This window comes from Mastacembelus armatus, chromosome 16 (assembly GCF_900324485.2).
Source record: "Mastacembelus armatus chromosome 16, fMasArm1.2, whole genome shotgun sequence".
NCBI classification, from domain to species: domain Eukaryota; kingdom Metazoa; phylum Chordata; class Actinopteri; order Synbranchiformes; family Mastacembelidae; genus Mastacembelus; species Mastacembelus armatus.
In genome coordinates this window covers 6424849-6443197 of record NC_046648.1, presented here as the reverse complement: position 1 = coordinate 6443197, position 18349 = coordinate 6424849, and the positions used below count along the sequence as shown (strand labels likewise).

Sequence of the window (18349 nt, the reverse complement as noted above, 5' to 3'; positions counted from 1 at the left end):
AGAATGAGTGAGACGAAAGTGTGATGATAGCAGTAGATGTGGGTCATAAGATAATGCTGAAGAAACCACACCAGTTGTAGAAAAAATAGACCATTTTTATTAAGCCCATGTTTTGCATTCTGTATTGTTACAGAGGGTGTTGGAAAAGGCAGGCTTCAAATGTGTGTTTAGAGCATTTCGGGTGTTCTGATCAACAAACTCATTGGACTGAATAATGAGGGACACGTATAGATGTTGCTGCTGTGCATGCATTATTTGAGGAGTACTTCCATGTAAAATATGCAAAGGAATTATAGCGTAAACCTTTCTGCATACAGCATACAGTACCCTGGTACTTGCTCCGAATCCAAAGACAGTGGCCTTGTAGCTCCCAGGACCCAAATCAGATAAGTGCACTGGGTTGAAAATCCATACTTATAGGAGTTATTTTAGTGACACTGTGCCCTTTGTCTCTCTGTAATAACTATGCAGCTCTGACAATGGGCCACTGTTTAGCCAATATTAGCATGCAGATTCTCTGGTATAGTGCTACACCATTTCTGTCAGAACAGTGTGTATATTGTTCGGAGGCTAGAATGCACTGGATGTGTGCTCCTGTGGGAGCTGGCTGGCTTAATGGATAGCTGTCAAAGTAGCCATTACAGGAAAAGCTGCATTTCCATCTGAAAATTTGACACTGATATTACAGGGAGAGCAAATCTAATGCATGCAGGTTTTACTTGTAGCATAGATAGTATAATCTACAGATACCAGCCAGATTTATTTCTAGCTTCACTATTCCACTATTAACTGAACTACTGTAACAAATCAAGTTTTGTGCAAGCATCCTAATTCATTGTTCTCCAGTGACGGCAAACTGGGACTTGTGAGCACACCTGCTCTAACTTTGTTTCGAGTCAAAATCTGAACTGAAGAAATCAGATACTGGTAAAAGGGACATCAGGGCCAAAACAACACTGGGAAATGATGGAAAGACTTTTCAGTTGCTCATGTCTCACATTTTCACCTTTTCATGTTGTGCAGATTAAGGTTAATTCCAGTTGAAATGTCAAATGTTAGCTGTGCTGTTCTGCAGCAGGAAGGGCACAGCCCTGTCAAAAGAGCCCATTGTGCTGCTTGTAGTTTGTTGTGTGCCATGCAGGCCCAAGCCCATAGATGACCCTTGTTGTTTCTGCGCAGGCCTGGGTGAGGCAGATGCGACCCAGAACAATGGCTGCATCTCGAAGAAGCCGGTGGTGACTGACTCCACAGGCGCTGAGGGCCCTCGCCATCCCTGGCCCACCGCCAGCACAGCTGACCCTGACGCCGTCACACCACGCCCCCACCTGGCCCGCCTCTTCTCCCGAGATGCCCCAGGCCGAGAGGACAACACCTTCAAAGACCGACCCTCTGAATCGGATGAGCTGCAGACCATACAGGAACACAGCGGAGCGGCTTCAGAGTGCGGGTCGGAGAGCCCTGAACAGGACTTAGAATAGGCTAGCTTTTTTTTCCCTCCCTCGCTTCTCTTTTCTCTTTCCCTTCCTCTGTCTTTTGGTCTCTCATTTAAGAGACAAGAGCCCCACATTTGACGCAAAGAAATATATTACCAACTACTACTAGCACCATGGCATCTGCTAGCAGCTCTGCACAGGCCACCTTCGGGCTGGGCCGGAGGAAGAAGAACCCTGGCCTCCTGGATCAGATTGGAAAGTTCTTTGGAGGAGACAAGAAGAGGAAGAGCAAGGTGAGGAAGCAGGGAGGGTCGAGGTGAGAAAATCAGACCATTGTCAAGTATCTCAGCTCATTCTGCTGATTCAGTCCCAGAACCACTTTTTACTTCTGATTTGTCAAAAGCTTTTGTGAGAATTTGTTGATTAGTATTTGTTATAGAATTGTGTTGGTTATACTGTTGTTTTTATGGTCAACCAAAGTCTGACAATGTCCTATGATTCATTTTAACTTGCCAGGCTATGAATTAATATGCGATAATGACTTTGGGTGGGGTTTGTTTTATTTTTATTGGAGGCTGTGATTTTGAATCATTTAAGGATCATTTCTGTGTTTTTCTTTTATTTGAATGGTACTGACATTGGTAGCATTTTCATCTTCAGTGAAAGTTAATATATCTATCGTAGCTGTGAAGTGGTGGAACTGCTCACTTGTTGCTGCTCCAATGCAGTTTGTGTAATGGGAACAGTTTCCAAAGTGGAGTTAAGAAGAGCTGTGTTTCAGTTCAGGTACTTTCCTAAATGATGAGATGAGGATGATGGTGATAATGATAATGATAATGATAATGATGATGATGATGATGATGATGGCAGATGGGAAACTGATGTAACATTAAGACAGGCAGATTTAATACTGGTACATTTTGTTAAAGACAGCGTGAACGTTGCTTGTTTACTCCATTGATTTTTCCCGTCAGTAGACAAATCTTTAAACATCTCTGTCACAGGGAGGTACTTCACTACTGATTGCACAGCAGCGCAGTCTGCTAAGTCACTTTCAAAGTTTATGCTATAAATGATCAAAGAGTTAGAAGCTTTATATTAATATATAATGATATATAATAGAGCAGGAGCATATATTCGCCCCCTGTTTGGGATTTTATATATATATATATATATATATATATATATATATATATATATATATAAAAAAGAGTTTGCATTCTGTAAAGTGAGAACAGGCTTATCTTATCTTGCAGACGAGTGGCATTTGAGCCTGTGACGCATTTTAATTTCCTTCGTTAGGATGATCAATGACACCCTGCCTTACAGATGACACCTACTTTGTCCAAAAAAGTTTGCATTGGTTTAGTTCCATCTCTGCTGTGGTTAAAATTTGTACCCCTGGCACCAGTGTGTCCACCAGTTTAGCCACACTGGGACAATTCTAGACATGATAGAGTGGCTGGCACTGTTGGCACAGATGTTAGGAACCACACTGCAGCTCTGTTGGTTCCACAACCCTTTTCTGTGCTTGGACCATCCACATATTGACACTCTGATGAAATGAAATGTCAGATTCAGCACCGACCAAATAGCATGCATGGAAATTTTGGTTATCTAGACAACACTACTGCAACAGGCTGAGGCAAACTCCAAAAGCTCTCTTGTAGTGCTTCCAAAAGAGCAAAATTGAAGTGTTGCTCTAGATGCTCTATGAGTCACATCTGCTTGTTTTGACAGCTGTCTCAAAACATGAGCATTATTGTTTCAAAGGAAAGCTTTGCTACAGTGAGATAAATCCTATGGTCAAATATGTCCATTATTATTATTATAAGCTTTTTGTGTCCAGCTTTTCTAACCCTGCAGTGCACTAATCAGAGTGCTTTTGCAAGGTAATTGCAAAGACATTACTGAACAACATGAAAATATGCATTTCCCCATGCCTTATGCCTCTGAAAGATAAAAACAGTTTTTATATATATACTAAATGCTAAACGTCTTTGCTTTAGCCTGTTCTCCTGATTAGGCGTTGTTTTGCTTTCATGAAATGAAGCATTCAGGGAAAAGGACAACAGAACAAATTGCGAAGCTTTCATTTAACATTAGGCTAGTGACCAATTTGCTGCAGTATTTGTTTGATTTTCTTTCTTTTTTTGCCATAAAATTGTGCATTGTTCTCCAAAATAATGACAAGTTTATTAAAGACAAAGTTATAACTTATATAAATATGTATTTATGTATTCACCAAGGGTTTGCCTTCACCTGACAAGTATTCAGATCTCAAGTTAACGACAGGTTTGCCCTGCCTCTGTTGCCTCTAGCAAAAAAAAAAAAAAAAAAAAAACTGCACTAACTCTGCTGCCAACACTTACTTTCCAGCAAGAATTCACCATGAAGACAGATAGTTTTTAGCTTCATTTTTGATCCACCGGTGACTGGTGAACAGTCTCTTCATGGACGTTCTTAATGCATGATTAGAATCTTAGGCTGCAGTATTACTGGGGAAGATTGTCTCTGTGTTTTCAGTTTGATTATTATATGCATGCTTATCACAGTAATGCTGAATTGTTTTAATATTTGGAGACATTTGTCGTCTGATTCCTTGCGCTTTTTATCTCTTTTGTATGATTTATTTACATAATCTTCAGTCCAAGGCTGTGATTAGGCAATGAGAAAATATTAAGACAAGAAATGTTTCATAAGATGTGAAACCAAGGACAACCTCCAGTTTCAGGACTTGAAACAACTACAGGAAATCTGTATTTGGATGCTAATAGGTTTTTGATCATTTCGTATTACAGGGGTAATGATGTTTTAATTGAAGGGAAAATCAGGTTTGCATAAACATTGGTTATTCAAGCAGAAATGAAGACTCAGAAAGAACAGAGAATATATTTAAGTCTTAATTTGCAAATTCATTTGTTGAATAGCAGACAGAGTCAGTCATATAGTGCAATGCTGGAGCGATTGCTGTATATCAGTCAGGTTTTAGCAGAACAGCTCACAGTCAAAACCAAAACTCGTATGGTACTGTACTGTAACCCCAGTGTCTTGGATGCTCACCTCAGGTTTACATGTCTTTAACCAGAGACCTACTTTGTTGGATTGTCTGAACCAACAGTGGATCAGTGCTGATCCGTTTTGTATCGCCTTCATCTTTGCAGTGAAAACTTGCAATGGTTCATAGGCCATCTGTTGTGAACTGTTGTGACCAGTGACCTGTTCCTAACCTGATCCTGTCCTAAGCTTTTTGGATTATTGCTTGATTAAACTCTTTAACAACACCCTCAGCACTCTCTTTGTTTTGTTTTTATTTGTGTCCCTCTGTCATATAAGATCAGTCACTGGAACTGCTCTGCTAACACCTGGCAGCGGCCACCTACCCTCATTTATTATTATTTATGTTTCTCAATTTTTAGTCCCAAGCAACAGTGAAAGCGGATGTAGAAAAATGTACTTTCAGCTTTTATTCACTGTGCCCGGATTTGTATGCAGTGTCAACCTTCAAGATTATAGACATTAAAATGTATTAAAATATTTCACAGTTCAGTCAGTCAGTCAATAACATAAATGCATATACTGCAAAACAAAAGGTTTAATGAAAAGTGACGCTACTGGTTATCTTCACTCTGATAGTTCTGAGTAATGGATGGTTGGCTTGTGTGAGCCTGCCAACGAGATGGTGGGAATAAAAAAAACCTTTCTCTTCCTTACTCCAATACTGTCAGATTTGAGTCATTTAAACTGTGTCAAAATATCTCACGTGATATTGCTAAGCAAAATGTGTTTAAAATAAAGGTGCAAATATCCATGCACATGAGGTGAAGCATCCTACATAGTTGAAAAGGGGGGCAGAGAGGTTGTCATCCATATATATTCACTAATGATGAAGACAAAAATCCTCAGCCATGAATGTCCAAGGCTGCTCCTCTGCATTATTAAGTGTCATCCATAATTAGGGTGATTCCTGGACAGGCTGTGACCTCTATGGAGGCAGTGTCATTATTAATGTGCTCTGTGAAAACCTACTGGGCAGACTCCTTATTTTCCCCCTTGCTTTCCTCAATTCAGCCAGCCACATCTGTGTATGTGCCTCATAGTAGCTGTATGGCAGCAAAACAGCTGAAAGAGAATGAACTTACTGTCAGTGACAAGGTATAACATATTGAGATTTAGTGTTGCTGGTAGCCTGAGATGTATGTAGTCAGGTGGCTGTATGGATGGGAGTGCTGGTTAGTTGGTCATTCACTCCACCACCACATCCACAGCCTGTTTTCAATCCCAGGGTGTCAAATACTCCACTTTCCCAAGTACCTTTTGTATCTCATGCAGAAGACTTAAGACTTTTCTGTGTGAGATGTCAAAGGTACTTGACAAAGCATCAATATTTGATGCCCTGGGATGAGAACATGTAGACTATTTCAGATTGATCTATCGCAACAACAACCAGATGATATTTTGTACAGATTTGTGTTGTCCAGAGGATGCGGTCTGATGACTTTTGTGATGACCCTCTCGGACTGTAAGTAAAATGTATTAAAAGCTTTTGGGTGGATTACCATGAAATCATTCATGTTCAGCACAAGATGAATTGTCACATAATGTACAGTAAGTAATCTCCTGCCTTTTCATCTCATGCCATCTAGTGTCAAAATGTAATTTGACCAAATGCCTGCAAAGCAACACTTTCCTTTCAGCACTCAGCTGTGTCTTGTGTTTGCTATAACTTATGTTGATTGCCCCCTCAATTTCAGCTCATCGTGAGCAGACTGCCAATGCTAATGTTAACATTTATCTTAAATGCTCTGTCCCCAGTGCCAATAGCACTATGGTGCTAGACTTATCATTGGATAGCTGTTTCCATACTAGGCAGAAATTCTCCTGAAATAACCCAACTCCAACAATAACCCAACTAAAATGATAAATAACCATCAAATAACTGGATAATTAGCTTGAGAATGACTGAAAAGAAAATGAAAGTAGAACAACAGCAACAGAAAAACCTCTATCAACAGCAAACATGAACAATTTGTACACACCAATTCTCGTGTGTGTGTGTGTGTGTGTGTGTGTGTGTGTGTGTTGGATGAAAATGAGCTCTTTCTTGTCTCTCTGTATTTACTTTCCTCTCTCTAACACACACCTGAACCCCTTCTCTTCAGACACCAAACATGGATCAATGATTGTGATCTTTCTCTTTTCAAAGACACTAGGGAAAGTTTGAGCGAAAGGGGTGGTAAAATATCCTCAACGCTTACCAAAATGGCCATTTAGCAAATTTAGCAACAGGAATCTTTTCTTTTTTTTTTTTTCAAAATGTCTCAGATTTGCCAGAATAGCTAACTCAGTGTCACTGTTCACGATTTAAAAATCTCCATCATCATTAACAGCGTGCCAGGAGCTAATGGAAACCTCATTAGCATTTTCTTCCTCCACATGACATTTAGATGCATCTGCTTTAGAAGAGAAAAATAATCCCTTGAGAGCAATTACAGATGATAATTGGTGTTGTCTTGCACTCTTTTAGATTCAAATGGAAAAATAAAGTCTTTTAAAGCAGGAGGGAGGAAATACCAAATAGAGACTCACATCAAAGGAACAACTGGATGAGACTGAGACGGCACCAGCTTGAATTCTTGCAGCATTATTTGATCTCCTATTTCCTCTCCCATCTCTTCCATTTCTTGGAACAGTAGCATCCCTGCCCTGCCCTCGTCCGCCCTCCCTTCCATTTCTGCCCATATATCTCCATCATTTCCATCATTGCAGAAGCAGACATGCAAAGACATACACTTATGCACCAGGCCATCATTAAGGGGTCACTATTGAAGCTCCAGGGGAAGAGGTGGAGTACGCATGCTGTCATCAACAACAGAAAGAATAGATTTACTTCTATTCAAACAGCTGAAATGTTCATTTTTATACACATTCTAAATATTTTTCTTTATTCAGGTGGAACAAAAATCCATTTATCCAAGCTGCCCTTGTCTGTCTAGATATCCCTTTAAGTGGAAACCTCTTATTTATCTTTGTATTTTCTCTTCTCTTTTCCTGGCCTAATTGTTCATTGAGCCATTGTCAACCCCCATAAAAAAGTAAGGTGTGTGTAAGGTGTGTGTTTTTCATATTGTGTAACAGCTGGTGGTGCTGAACATTTTCTCCCCTTTCGATTAACTTAAGATTTATTGATGTGAGATAAAGGATGTGAATTATCAACAGGATGTCCTCCTCCATCTAACCCCCACCACCACACACATCCCCATTAACACAGACATTTTTTATTTACATTAATGGGGTAGAGAATGAGGGGACATTGATAAATAGACTCACTGGGTGGAAGTGAAGATTTTTCTCCTGTGGGTTGCAGGTTGCTGATGTTATTGGGTATCAGAGGAATAATACTTTTCACATTTTATGTGTCTGTGTAGTTTGCATTAGTTAATAGAGGTTTTCTTTTTTTTAAATGCAACAGAGACCTTACTCAGACAGAGGGCATCAAACCTTTGAAGTGCTCATCTTGACATACCCTTTGTGGCGACTGACACTGAAGCACTTGGCTGCATTGATTTGTACTTGGGATGAGAATTAGTCTTTTTTTGTTGAGCTAAAGCCAATGACAAGAACATGCTGAAGACTTTTACTGCTTATTTATTCCATTTAAATGTGTTTTACTGTGATGTGAGGCAGCTGTTAATTTTTTAGGGGTAAAGACGTTTCACTACAATAAAGCGACTGACTTCTATAAAGGTGTTGAAAACCCATGGTGACAATGTCAAGCTTCATGTATGGATTCTTATTGCTTTCATTCACATCACAAATGGCCCTTTCATGCTCATGTTAAATGCCCTTTACCTAAAATGATAAATTATTATTGCATAAACAAAAAGCTAATTTAAAAAAAAAAGGTCTATTTTAGTTCAGTGTACGAAAGTTGCATAATGTGAAGTTATTGCATAACCTGCAGATTGATCCCAAATTTAATTCAAAATGAATTATTAACATTTCAGGTACGTAATTCAGTTTATACAACAATTTTCACACTTTTTGGTGCCATGGCAACCGGCGGAAAGTACAGTGCTTTTGTAAATTTCATTAAAGGATAAATCATTTTGTAAATTTGTTGTTTTCACCCTCGCTGTTCGACTGGTAAGCAGAATGAGCAGCAGGACTACCCACACAAAATCATCCACTTTATTAAATACTGTAATAATTCAGCTAAACCCACTTCCTACTCCGTATTCTATTTCTATTCTATTTCCCGCACCTATATTTAATTAATCTACGTACATATTGTGTGAACTGCTGTGACACTGTACCAAGTCAAATTCCTTGTGTGCCCAATAAACTTGATTGTAGCAGTGACAGGATCCTTAATTAAGCAGATCAATTATTAATCTTACATCCATTATTAAAGATTTTGATAAATCCAGGTGAATCTATATTTGAGTGTGTCCCTTATAGGACTTTCAAGCCAACCAGTTTTTGTTTTGTGTATGAGCCTGTGTTTAACATGTTTGTTGCTGCTTTCCTTTCCTCCCTTTCATTTCCTTCCTTTGCCAGGGATCTTTCCGAGGTGCTCTCTCTCCAGCCCCTCAGAAAGCTTCTGCAACTTCCCCACGTAAGCGTGGAGCAGAGAATGCTGTCGTCCATTTCTTCCGCACGATCGTGAGTACTGTTCAAAATGAACTATATCTCTTGAGCAGTCACAGGATCTAAGGTCTGGAATTTCAAAGTGCTTGGGCAGTGTTTCCTCTGTGTCCTTTTCTGAACCCTCACTAACTCTGTCAAACTTATTTTCTTAATAACTCTTCTCCAGGTGTCCCCATCCCGTCCTAAGTCTAGGGTGAGTCTGTCTTTTTAAATATGCATTTATACTTACACGTAAATATAGAAAATAAATGAATGAAATCTTTTTTTTGTACTGATAGCAGATAAGATTTGCATAACCTGGTTGATTTTATAGATTAAACTAGGCTGTGACCAATTTTAAAAAATCAGTTTAATATATTTACTGACAACACAGACTTTTCCTTAGATTGTGATTTATATTGTGATTTATTCATTCAAGATGCAGAACAGACAGTTAGGGTCAAAAACCAACTAACATTGTAAATATCTCAGTTTTTTACTCCAGACTAAGGCATAAAAAAGTTGTTGATGTTCTACATTGCTATTTTTGTGACTGGCAATGTGGTTTTACTACATTTTGGTCTATAAATGTGTCCAGGACACGTTGACATGTTGTTGCTGAATAGCACTAAATTTCTGCTCTTTTCAATGTGAGCGTTTGCCTTGCTCTCCTTTCCCCACGTCTCCACCCCCCTTCCCTCTGTGCCTCATCTGCTCCTGCCCCCGTGACCCTGTGACTCCTTCCCCCCTGGATGGACCCTCCTACCTGCCTCCTCTCCTTCCCATCCTGCCCTTGTGCTGAGTAAGACACACATTTCTTTGTCCGCTCTCCTTTTTTATCTCTTGTCTCTTGTTTGTCTACACGTCCAGTGGAGAGGACTAGCAGCCAAGATAGGCCTGGTAGGTGGTTTGCAAACCGCAAAAACACAGAGGTGTCACGCCTAATTTAACGTGAAGCAAGGGCAAGTGAGGTCATCTTCTCAAACCACCTTTGAGCATCGCATCTGTGGCTCTGTTTCCATTTCATGTCCATCAACCATTTTAGCCACTGTAATCACTCCATATATCAGTGATAACGCCCTTATTTCCTACCCACATAAATGTATTTTCAAAAATATCATTCCCATTTTAGAGCTTTGCAGCCAAACTTATCTTCATCATGTGCGTATGTTTTATATTCGTGATGATATAGACAATATCCTTCTCTTCATTATCTTTCTGAGGCTGTCTCCTGCTTTCTTTATTTTACTATCAACACTATTTAAGGTTCTCATGCATGTGTGTGTTCGGTCTGAATCATGAAGCAGTAGTGTGTCATGGGGTAGAAGGTAAACTGGTATGATTTAAGAGACTCTGCTAAGGGACTATAATAAAATCACTGGAAGGGGGAGGGGCAGCAAAAGGGAGCAGGTATTGTAATCTTTCCTTTGGCTCAATGCAGAGTTGTTTGGCAGAAGATGATATTTTCATATCCTGAATTTTTCACTGTAATAAATAGTTCATAAACAGTTTTGTCAAGAAAACAAACATTTGTTTGCTACGTGTTTATGAAAGGTGCATTTTGCCATATGCAGAGGACGACTGTTTTCTCTCTGTATCAGGCTTTTATTATGTCTAATGGTGCACATTTCTAGGTAATTTAGAGTAAAGTGTCATACAAGATTAAAAAAATTACCATTTTAATATTATTTGGACATGTTGTCAGGAGGGTGTTGGTTCAGCCACATTAAGTAAATTGACACACGTATTTATTTATTTTTTTAAATACATCGCAGACTAAAATGGCATTTTCACCCTGGAGAACAAAGGTTTTCCTAAATAGTCTCGACTGTGTAAATCTTAAAACGCCAGTTTGGTGTTTCAGTGTGAACAGAGTTAACAGAACTTTTGCAAAACACTGACCTAAGCTGTTGGCATAAACTGGGTTCATGATAGTTTTGTCATCTGATGATATGACTGTAAAATAAGCAGCAGCAGCTTGGGAATGACTGCTGGTTTATATATAGGCTTCTGGGGCTGCCATTAAATAGCGGTTTCTTACACCTTCAGTTTTCTAACAGAAAAAAATAAATACATGAGAAAAACCAAATGGTGAAATTGACTGTATTATAATGTAGTATAGGTAACAGGACATTGGATTAAGGTGTAATGGGCTCAGCAGAGTAGCCAGCTGTCTGCATCGCCTAGAGTGGTGGTAATCTCTAACCTTTTCTGTAATTGTCCATTTCAAAGTCCATTCAGCCCATTGCACAGCACAGTTATAGTTATTAAGCTGTATTTTTATTGATTCTGTCAGACAATGTCCCCACCATGACACAATTATATGGTCAGCCTTTACCAGATGTTGGCTGTGCCGTGCAGTTTTGTAGTTTGCAGAATGCAGATACAGTATTTACATGTAGCCATTTTCAGGTTGTTGTCACTACAAAAATGACCTATAGGGTGTAGAGATAATATTGATGATGGTTGCATTCAAGTTTTAGAAAGTTAAATGTTGTGCAATAGAGTTCCCTCTTCTTTTTATCTAACAGAATTGCAATTGGTGGGTTCACATTTTCAAAATATGCAAACATGAAACTTTTCCTTCCCATAGTAAACTTTACAGTTTTATAATTGTATAATTCATACAAAATATTTGGGTGAATAATTGGTCTGAAATGTAACACAATTAAACTGTAAGAATGGGGTAGGACTGGATTGCACTAGGATCGATACCTAGTTTTTATCCAATATTTGGGGTTTTTGTGGAGTGTACCGATCAATCATTCCTGAACACATCCTGCACGAGTTACTATATATTCTCTCCTTTCCTTACTCTGAATTTTTCACCACCCCCCAACTGAACTGAAAAGCAATCCAGGGCTCTCTATAAAAAGATCAGCCACATCCCAGTCCTCTGTCAAACATCTGCAAGACTCTAACACTGACTCCTGTTCTCCTTCCTGCAGGGCAACCAGAAGTCACACTCTGCTAAAGCCAAGAAGGCCAGTGCAGGGGACGGGAAAGGCACCCTGACTAGGATCTTCAAAATGGTAACAAAAACAAAACAAAACAGCTTATCAAATATTTCAAGTCATTATTAAACACATTAGTTCCCTAATCACTTTCTTGCCCATGTTTTTCTCCTGCCTCAGTGATGATATCAGCAGCAGAGTGAGTAACAGAAACATGATGAAGAGATGCATGAGTTAAATTCACTCCACATTTGTTCAACATTGCTATGCTTAGAGGACATCCTAATCTCATTACCAGTGCAGCAGCAGAATAATAATAAGAGGCTTTTAGAGACATTGTGCATGCTACAAGCTTCACGCTGAAGCTGATAGAGCCAGGTGTGATATGGGTCCAGCAGGGCTATAGCTAACATACTGTAGGCCTATATATCTGCTTTGCTGCATGTATAGTCTAACATTAGCTGCCAGTATAGCCAACATAAAAAGCAAGCATTCTGGATTTTTTAAAATTAAAAACAACTGTACATGCTTAATTGGTGGTATGATTGTTTCCAAACATAATACTAATCATTAATAGCTAAATAAAACATATAATAATAATTGCTATAGGGTGAAAGCAGTCCAGTGGTTTTAAAATTATGCTATAGATTATTTATTGATATTAGTAGAAATATTTTGTGTATAATTATGTATAATTATATTATTAAATATTTAATAATAATGAAATATTTTCTACTAATAAAATCAGCATCAAATGGCAGAATAAGCAACTAGTGTTTAGCAGCTAAGAGTCAAATCTGTTGTCATGGAGTTGGTTGAGACCAAAACAGAGCTAAAAGGACAGTGAATACAGAGAATACATCAGGTGGCCAGAAACACAACTTCATATCAGTGCTAATGTGACAATTATGTGCTAACATGTGACAGTGCAACACAATATATCAATGCTGTGCTTACAGCCTGTTGCACTGCCCCAAAGGTAGCTTAAATATAAAATAATGCAGTTTAAATATGGTCTATAACAAAATTAGTGTTTTAAAAATCGGGTTAAACCAACTTATAAATGTATTTTAATTTATGGATGACACCTTATTACAGCACATACAGACCTGGTTAAAAGTGCTGGTACTGTTTTATTCTTCCTGAATTGTTAAAACTGTCATACAGATCTGCATCACTTTGGCTCTACTAATATGCCTTGAGCAGAAATGATGGCACACCAACAGAAATGGTGTTAAATGGGTGGATGTTAGTGACAGTTCAAGCTGGTTTTTGTCCTTAATTAGTGTCACCACTGACTTCAGTCATTCAGCCTATTTAATTGGAGAAAAGTGCTCATTGTGGTGTTTGTTATCACTGTGTACACCACGCTGAGCATGGACAAGAGGAAGAAAATAAGCAAACTGTCTGGGGAGATAAAGTATAATAATTACCAAGCATGGTCTTGCTAAAACCCACAAAAGTTTGAATGTTTGGAATAAGAATCCAAGCAGGTACAAGCTGACCTTCAATATCCAGGTACAATAGTGTCCAAATGCCCCATAAGTTGCTGGTTCAAAGCTACCAAACTAACATACTGTTATTAGGTTAAGTCTCAGTGTATTTGCCAAATCTGTTTTCATTTGCTTTTATTATAACATTACATCATATGTCACATCATATGGCACTTAGACAACAGCTTTAGCACATATTCCTTAGCACTTCAGGCTGTCATAGTCACAACTGCTTGACTTTCCAATTTACAGAGACGTGGCTTATTAGTTGACTTGTTTTCATCTACTGTACCATGAAAAGAAGGGACAGATTTTACCTGCCAGGTTTCAATTAGCCTGCCACTCTGACTGTACCTTAGATTAGTTACTTTTAGTAATTACTGAAACTGGAGAGAAATACAAATTTCCCCAGGGCTGGGTCCTCAACTGTAGTGGCTAAATTCACTGAGTTAAACAGCTCTGGGAATCAAGAACTTCTGGGACACTCATTTCCGATCTTTCTGATATGACTAATAAGTACTGTCACACTTCCACTCATAAATGGCATCACAGTCCAAATGGAAATGAGGATAAAACTAGATTCAATTTTAATTAATGTTTCATACTGTTCTATTTTTTGATTCTACTTTATTAGGTCTGTTTATTGAGTTTTCCTTTTTCATAACAGATAATGACTTTTATCTGAAATGGCTGTAAGAATAGTTTAGAGCAAAAGCTCTGTGCATTCATTTTATGAAGATGAGTAAAAAGCTTCTCACAATATAAGCATTTCATAGAGATTTGACTTATTTGTATAATCTTTGTGCCTTTCTACTGTCCCTGCATTTTCATCTGAATGAGAGTAGGATGGAAAATGTGTAATATAGTACCAGAGACTGTAATAAACATAGAATATCTAATCTGGAGCTTTGGGAACAAAAAAAAGGGAAACAAAGAACATTTGCCTTTGAGAGGATGGAGTATATGTAATAATTTTCATTACTGTTTTCATTAGTTTTATTATTTTCTACATATTTGACTTAGCATCTCATATTTGTTTTTGTTTTTTTTTTCTTGTTCTTGAAGTCATTGTCTAAAGCGCTCTACCATTACAGGCCTGATAATTTGCCCACAAGCAAAGCGTATTAACCTGCCTGTTTCTCCCATCATGCTTGATGAAAGAGCTGCTAGAGCCTGATGAAATACTGTCTCTTTTTTTCCTAAAAGGCTTTAAGATGTTTTACGCAGGAGTTGACAGGTTATCTAATGTTTTTAGTGATGACCCATAATGGCCATCACAAATGGCTGTCAGATTTATATGCTACAACTACTTCCTGCTACTGCTTTTTTGCTTAAGTGTTGGCAAGGCTGCTGGAGCTGTCCTTATGAGTGAAATGAGCAATGGGCATGGCTCCAAAAACATCAGAATAGTCCTTTAATGCTCAACCAAACCTCCATATATTCATCAGCTATGTCTTCTGTGTTGTACAGGGAAGCAGGAGTGCTTCTCCAGCCAAACGCTGAAGTTCCTCTCCACAACTCATTCCAACAGCACGAGGGCAGACATTTAAGAAACACCGGACAACCGTGGGGAATAAAATTCAAAATAAGAGGACGAAAAGGAGGAAATCTTGTTAGCCCTTAAACTCACCTTCCCCTCCATGTCTGATAACACTCTAATGTACTCTAAATCCCTCATCTCTCCTATTACTGCCCTGTCCCTTTGGCTGGTAGATAGCGACACAATCTGTTGCCCCCTCTCCTCTCCTGCATGCATTTGTGCTGAGTCTGTGCAGTCATCATCACTGGTGTGAAACTGTTTGCTGAAGTTCATCCTGAAGCCGCTCACATGTGCAGCCTGAATGACCCCCTGATCCCTGCCATGGCTCTCTCTCTTGTGCTTGAGTGTCTGTGACCGTCTTGAGAGCTTTCTAACAAATGTTGGCTAAACTGAAGTAAACCTGGAGCAGTTGAAGGTTAAGGCCGGTGCAAGTCCGACTGACTTGACCGTCATTGCCGCTTGCTGATTGGATGAAAGGACCAGGTGGTTTCAGTTTTAGTGAAGAGTGGTTTTCTGTCTTGTCACATCGTGTTTGTCGCGCCCTCCAGCCTTTTCTGTGCAGCCAAAATTAAACCTGTGTTTGAGTTTGGTGATTGTTCTAACAGATTTTACATTATTGTGAGAGCCAGTGTGTTTTCATTCAACCCTTGTGTCTTTGCTGTAGTTAAGTGTCCTGTCAAGAATGCGATGTTGATCTATGTTTGTCATTAAGGCAGGCTGTGAAGTTTCTGGTAAAGGTTTCATCTTTAAAAGTCCTAAATTGATTTTCTGTTGTAGTCACTGAAAAAAGCAAATAAATGAGTCATTTCTAATGTATTTCTTCAGTCCATGAGATAATACACTAATTTTCCTTTTCATATGCATAACAACATTATTTAGTAGTGCACTATTTTTCACTTCTGGAATTTCTAGACTCCAGAATCTGAAGTGGGATGCCAGATTCAGACCTTTCTTCTCTGCTTTAGCGTAGTCTGCACAGCACACATACTGTAAATTAATTTCACAAAAATCCTCGCTCAACAAGTGCCTTTCCTCCTGACTACCAAAACCAATGTGCTGTGTTTCCTTTTTGTGGATAATTAAAACACAAAAACAATTTCAAAAAGGTGCTCTGTGACTAACTCTGTAGTGAAACAATATAAGGTGTTACTGAGAATGTGCAAGTCGAAAGTTGAAGGAAAGCTGAGCACTAGTGCAGGTGCTGTTCCAAATATCTATCTTCCAAAAGCAGAAGTGTGTGATGTGTAGCGTCCACCTCTCCTACTTGTTTGTGTGTGCTTGAGCCCCGTGAATGCTGTGATGTTTTTCTTCCTGAATGGATCCTGTGAGTGAATGTAAAGATCCTTCCCATTATTGTATGTGTAATAAAACGTGACCAGCCATTTAACTGAGAATAAAAAAAATAAATAAATAAATAAAACCAACTCCACTCTTTGCCTTGTGTAGTGTGTGTTTTGTGCAGCGTGGCACGACCCCACAGCAAAAGACGCAATGGGATGTGCTGTTACTGGGTCAGGTCACAGCGCCACAACAAACAAAGCTATAATAGTTTATTTCATAAAGCAATAATTTATGACTCAGCCCGGAATCATTATTCATACCAGGCTTTCTGAGCTACTCTTGACTGGGGGAAACGCAGCACCATTTCAGGTGCACAGCTATATGCATTTTTATATCATGTCGACGTTGTAAAGGGACAAAGGCGTAAATATGAATGAAACACTACGGTGACTGTCAAAGGAGACAATAGAAATGAATTTTAAATAGCTTTTTAATTTCCCTTCGGATCTGTTTTGCAGTGTACGAGATTAAAGGAGCAATGCTGGGTTTTCTACTCCACTAGAGTGAGGGATTAGAAACGATGCATTCAGTCATCAAAGATGTGATGCACATAGGTGGCTCAGGGTGATTATATTTGGCAATGTTGAATTTGAATCTTTGAATCTGCTAAAATTCAGTCCCAGCCAACCAAACCACCATGAAGACTGAAAATAGGGGGAACTAACGTGGCTTGGGGCAAAGCTAAAAAAATTCTCCTTATGTCGACTGTAACAGATGCAGGCTCACTCAGAGGTAAGTGAAGTAACCCCAGCGTTTTATTGAACGGAAATGCAAAGACTGGTACAAAAGGAAAACGTAGAAAACAGGACTAGGAGAAATGAAACTTAGCTTTAGCTCGCGGGAGTAAGGTCCACATCGTGTTTACGAGATCGGACAATGCGGGGAATGAGGAGAGTGCTTATATCTGTGGCTGTGGTAATGAGGTGCAGGTGATCGCGGTGAGGACTCGGGTGAAGCGGATTGAAGTAATTGTCTGAGGGGGAGCCTGACCGAACCGTGACATTACCCCCCTCTCCACGGCCCGCTCCTGAGGGCCGATACAGGCGTCATGGTCCGGAACCGTTCGGGTGGACGACCCCTGAAGCGGGGTGGAGACTGTGGAGACTGTGGAGACCGTGGTAGCGGCTGCTGCTGCTGCGGCGGCGTCTGCTCGGGAGGGTGGTGCGGCTCTGGAAGATCCGGCGGCGGCGTCTGCTGCTGCGGCTCGGAAAGGTCCGGCGGCGGCGTCTGCTGCTGCGACTCGGAAAGTACGACGGCGGCGTCTGCTGCTGCGGCTCGGGAAGATCCGGCGGCGGCGTCTGCTGCTGCGACTCGGAAAGGTCCGGCGGCGGCGTCTGCTGCTGCGGCTCGGAAAGTACGACGGCGGCGTCTGCTGCTGCGGCTCGGGAAGATCCGGCGGCGGCGTCTGCTGCTGCGGCTGCTGGGTCCGTTCGGGAAACGGAAGCAGCGACTCAAGAAACTCTGGTGGCGGCCGCTGTGGCTCAGGACACTCAGGTAGCAGCTGCTGTGGTCCGGAGGACTCCGAAGGCAAAGGCTCGGACGGCTCCGGTAGCTGAGGCGGCTCTGGCTCTGGCTCTGGCTCTGGCACTGGCAGCTGAGGCTGAGGCTGAGGCTGAGGCTGAGGCTACCGCTGCGGCTGCGGCTGCTGAGGCTTCGGCTTCGTCTTCGGCTTCCAGGACCGACCTGATAGCGCTCAGGCGATAGAGGATCAGGTCGGTCCCCTCCTTAGTCATGTAGCCGGTCGGGTTCGAAAAAAGCCGGGTCATCGCCGTACAGACATCTAATATATCCTTATAACACAAGGCCTTTTGGATTGTGCGTGACAGGATCAGAAATGCCCGGAAAATCAGTCGTTCCTCCTCCGTGGTGTCCACCAACTCGGGAACGGGACCAGGAGTACTCATCCTGTGGTTCGGTAGTGGTCCGATCTTCTGTAACAGATGCAGGCTCACTCAGAGG

At 40.4% G+C, this 18349-nt stretch overlaps 2 protein-coding genes across 7 annotated transcripts in view; both read left to right on the top strand.

Annotated features, from left to right (window-relative positions):
• Positions 1–16473, top strand: part of LOC113122185 (myelin basic protein) — a 51380-nt gene extending 34907 nt beyond the window's left edge. The window contains exons 4-7 of one of the 2 annotated variants that reach the window (XR_003294836.1): positions 1180–1726; positions 12011–12094; positions 12197–12215; positions 14980–16473. Coding sequence is in view for 1 of the 2 variants with exons in the window: in XM_026293304.1 (XP_026149089.1) it covers positions 1180–1478 (299 nt within the window). In the remaining variant the exon portion in view is untranslated. Of the gene's footprint in view, positions 1–1179; positions 4718–12010; positions 12095–12196; positions 12216–14979 lie in introns of those variants that run through there. The other variant, XM_026293304.1, reaches the window with a different exon arrangement.
• On the top strand, positions 1570–16473 carry LOC113122186 (myelin basic protein-like). Of its 5 annotated transcripts, XM_026293306.1 has the most exons (7): positions 1570–1726; positions 8994–9098; positions 9250–9276; positions 9933–9962; positions 12011–12094; positions 12197–12215; positions 14980–16473. In XM_026293306.1, the coding sequence occupies exons 1-6, from the start codon at positions 1607–1609 to the stop codon at positions 12197–12199; spliced, it is 369 nt and encodes a 122-aa protein (XP_026149091.1). In that variant the 5' UTR covers positions 1570–1606; the 3' UTR covers positions 12200–12215; positions 14980–16473. The 5 variants fall into 5 exon arrangements, with proteins under 5 accessions (XP_026149091.1, XP_026149094.1, XP_026149090.1 ...); XM_026293309.1 differs by lacking the exon at positions 9933–9962 and having other exon boundaries at positions 12020–12094; XM_026293305.1 differs by lacking the exon at positions 12197–12215.
• Positions 16474–18349: the final 1876 nt, after the last annotated feature.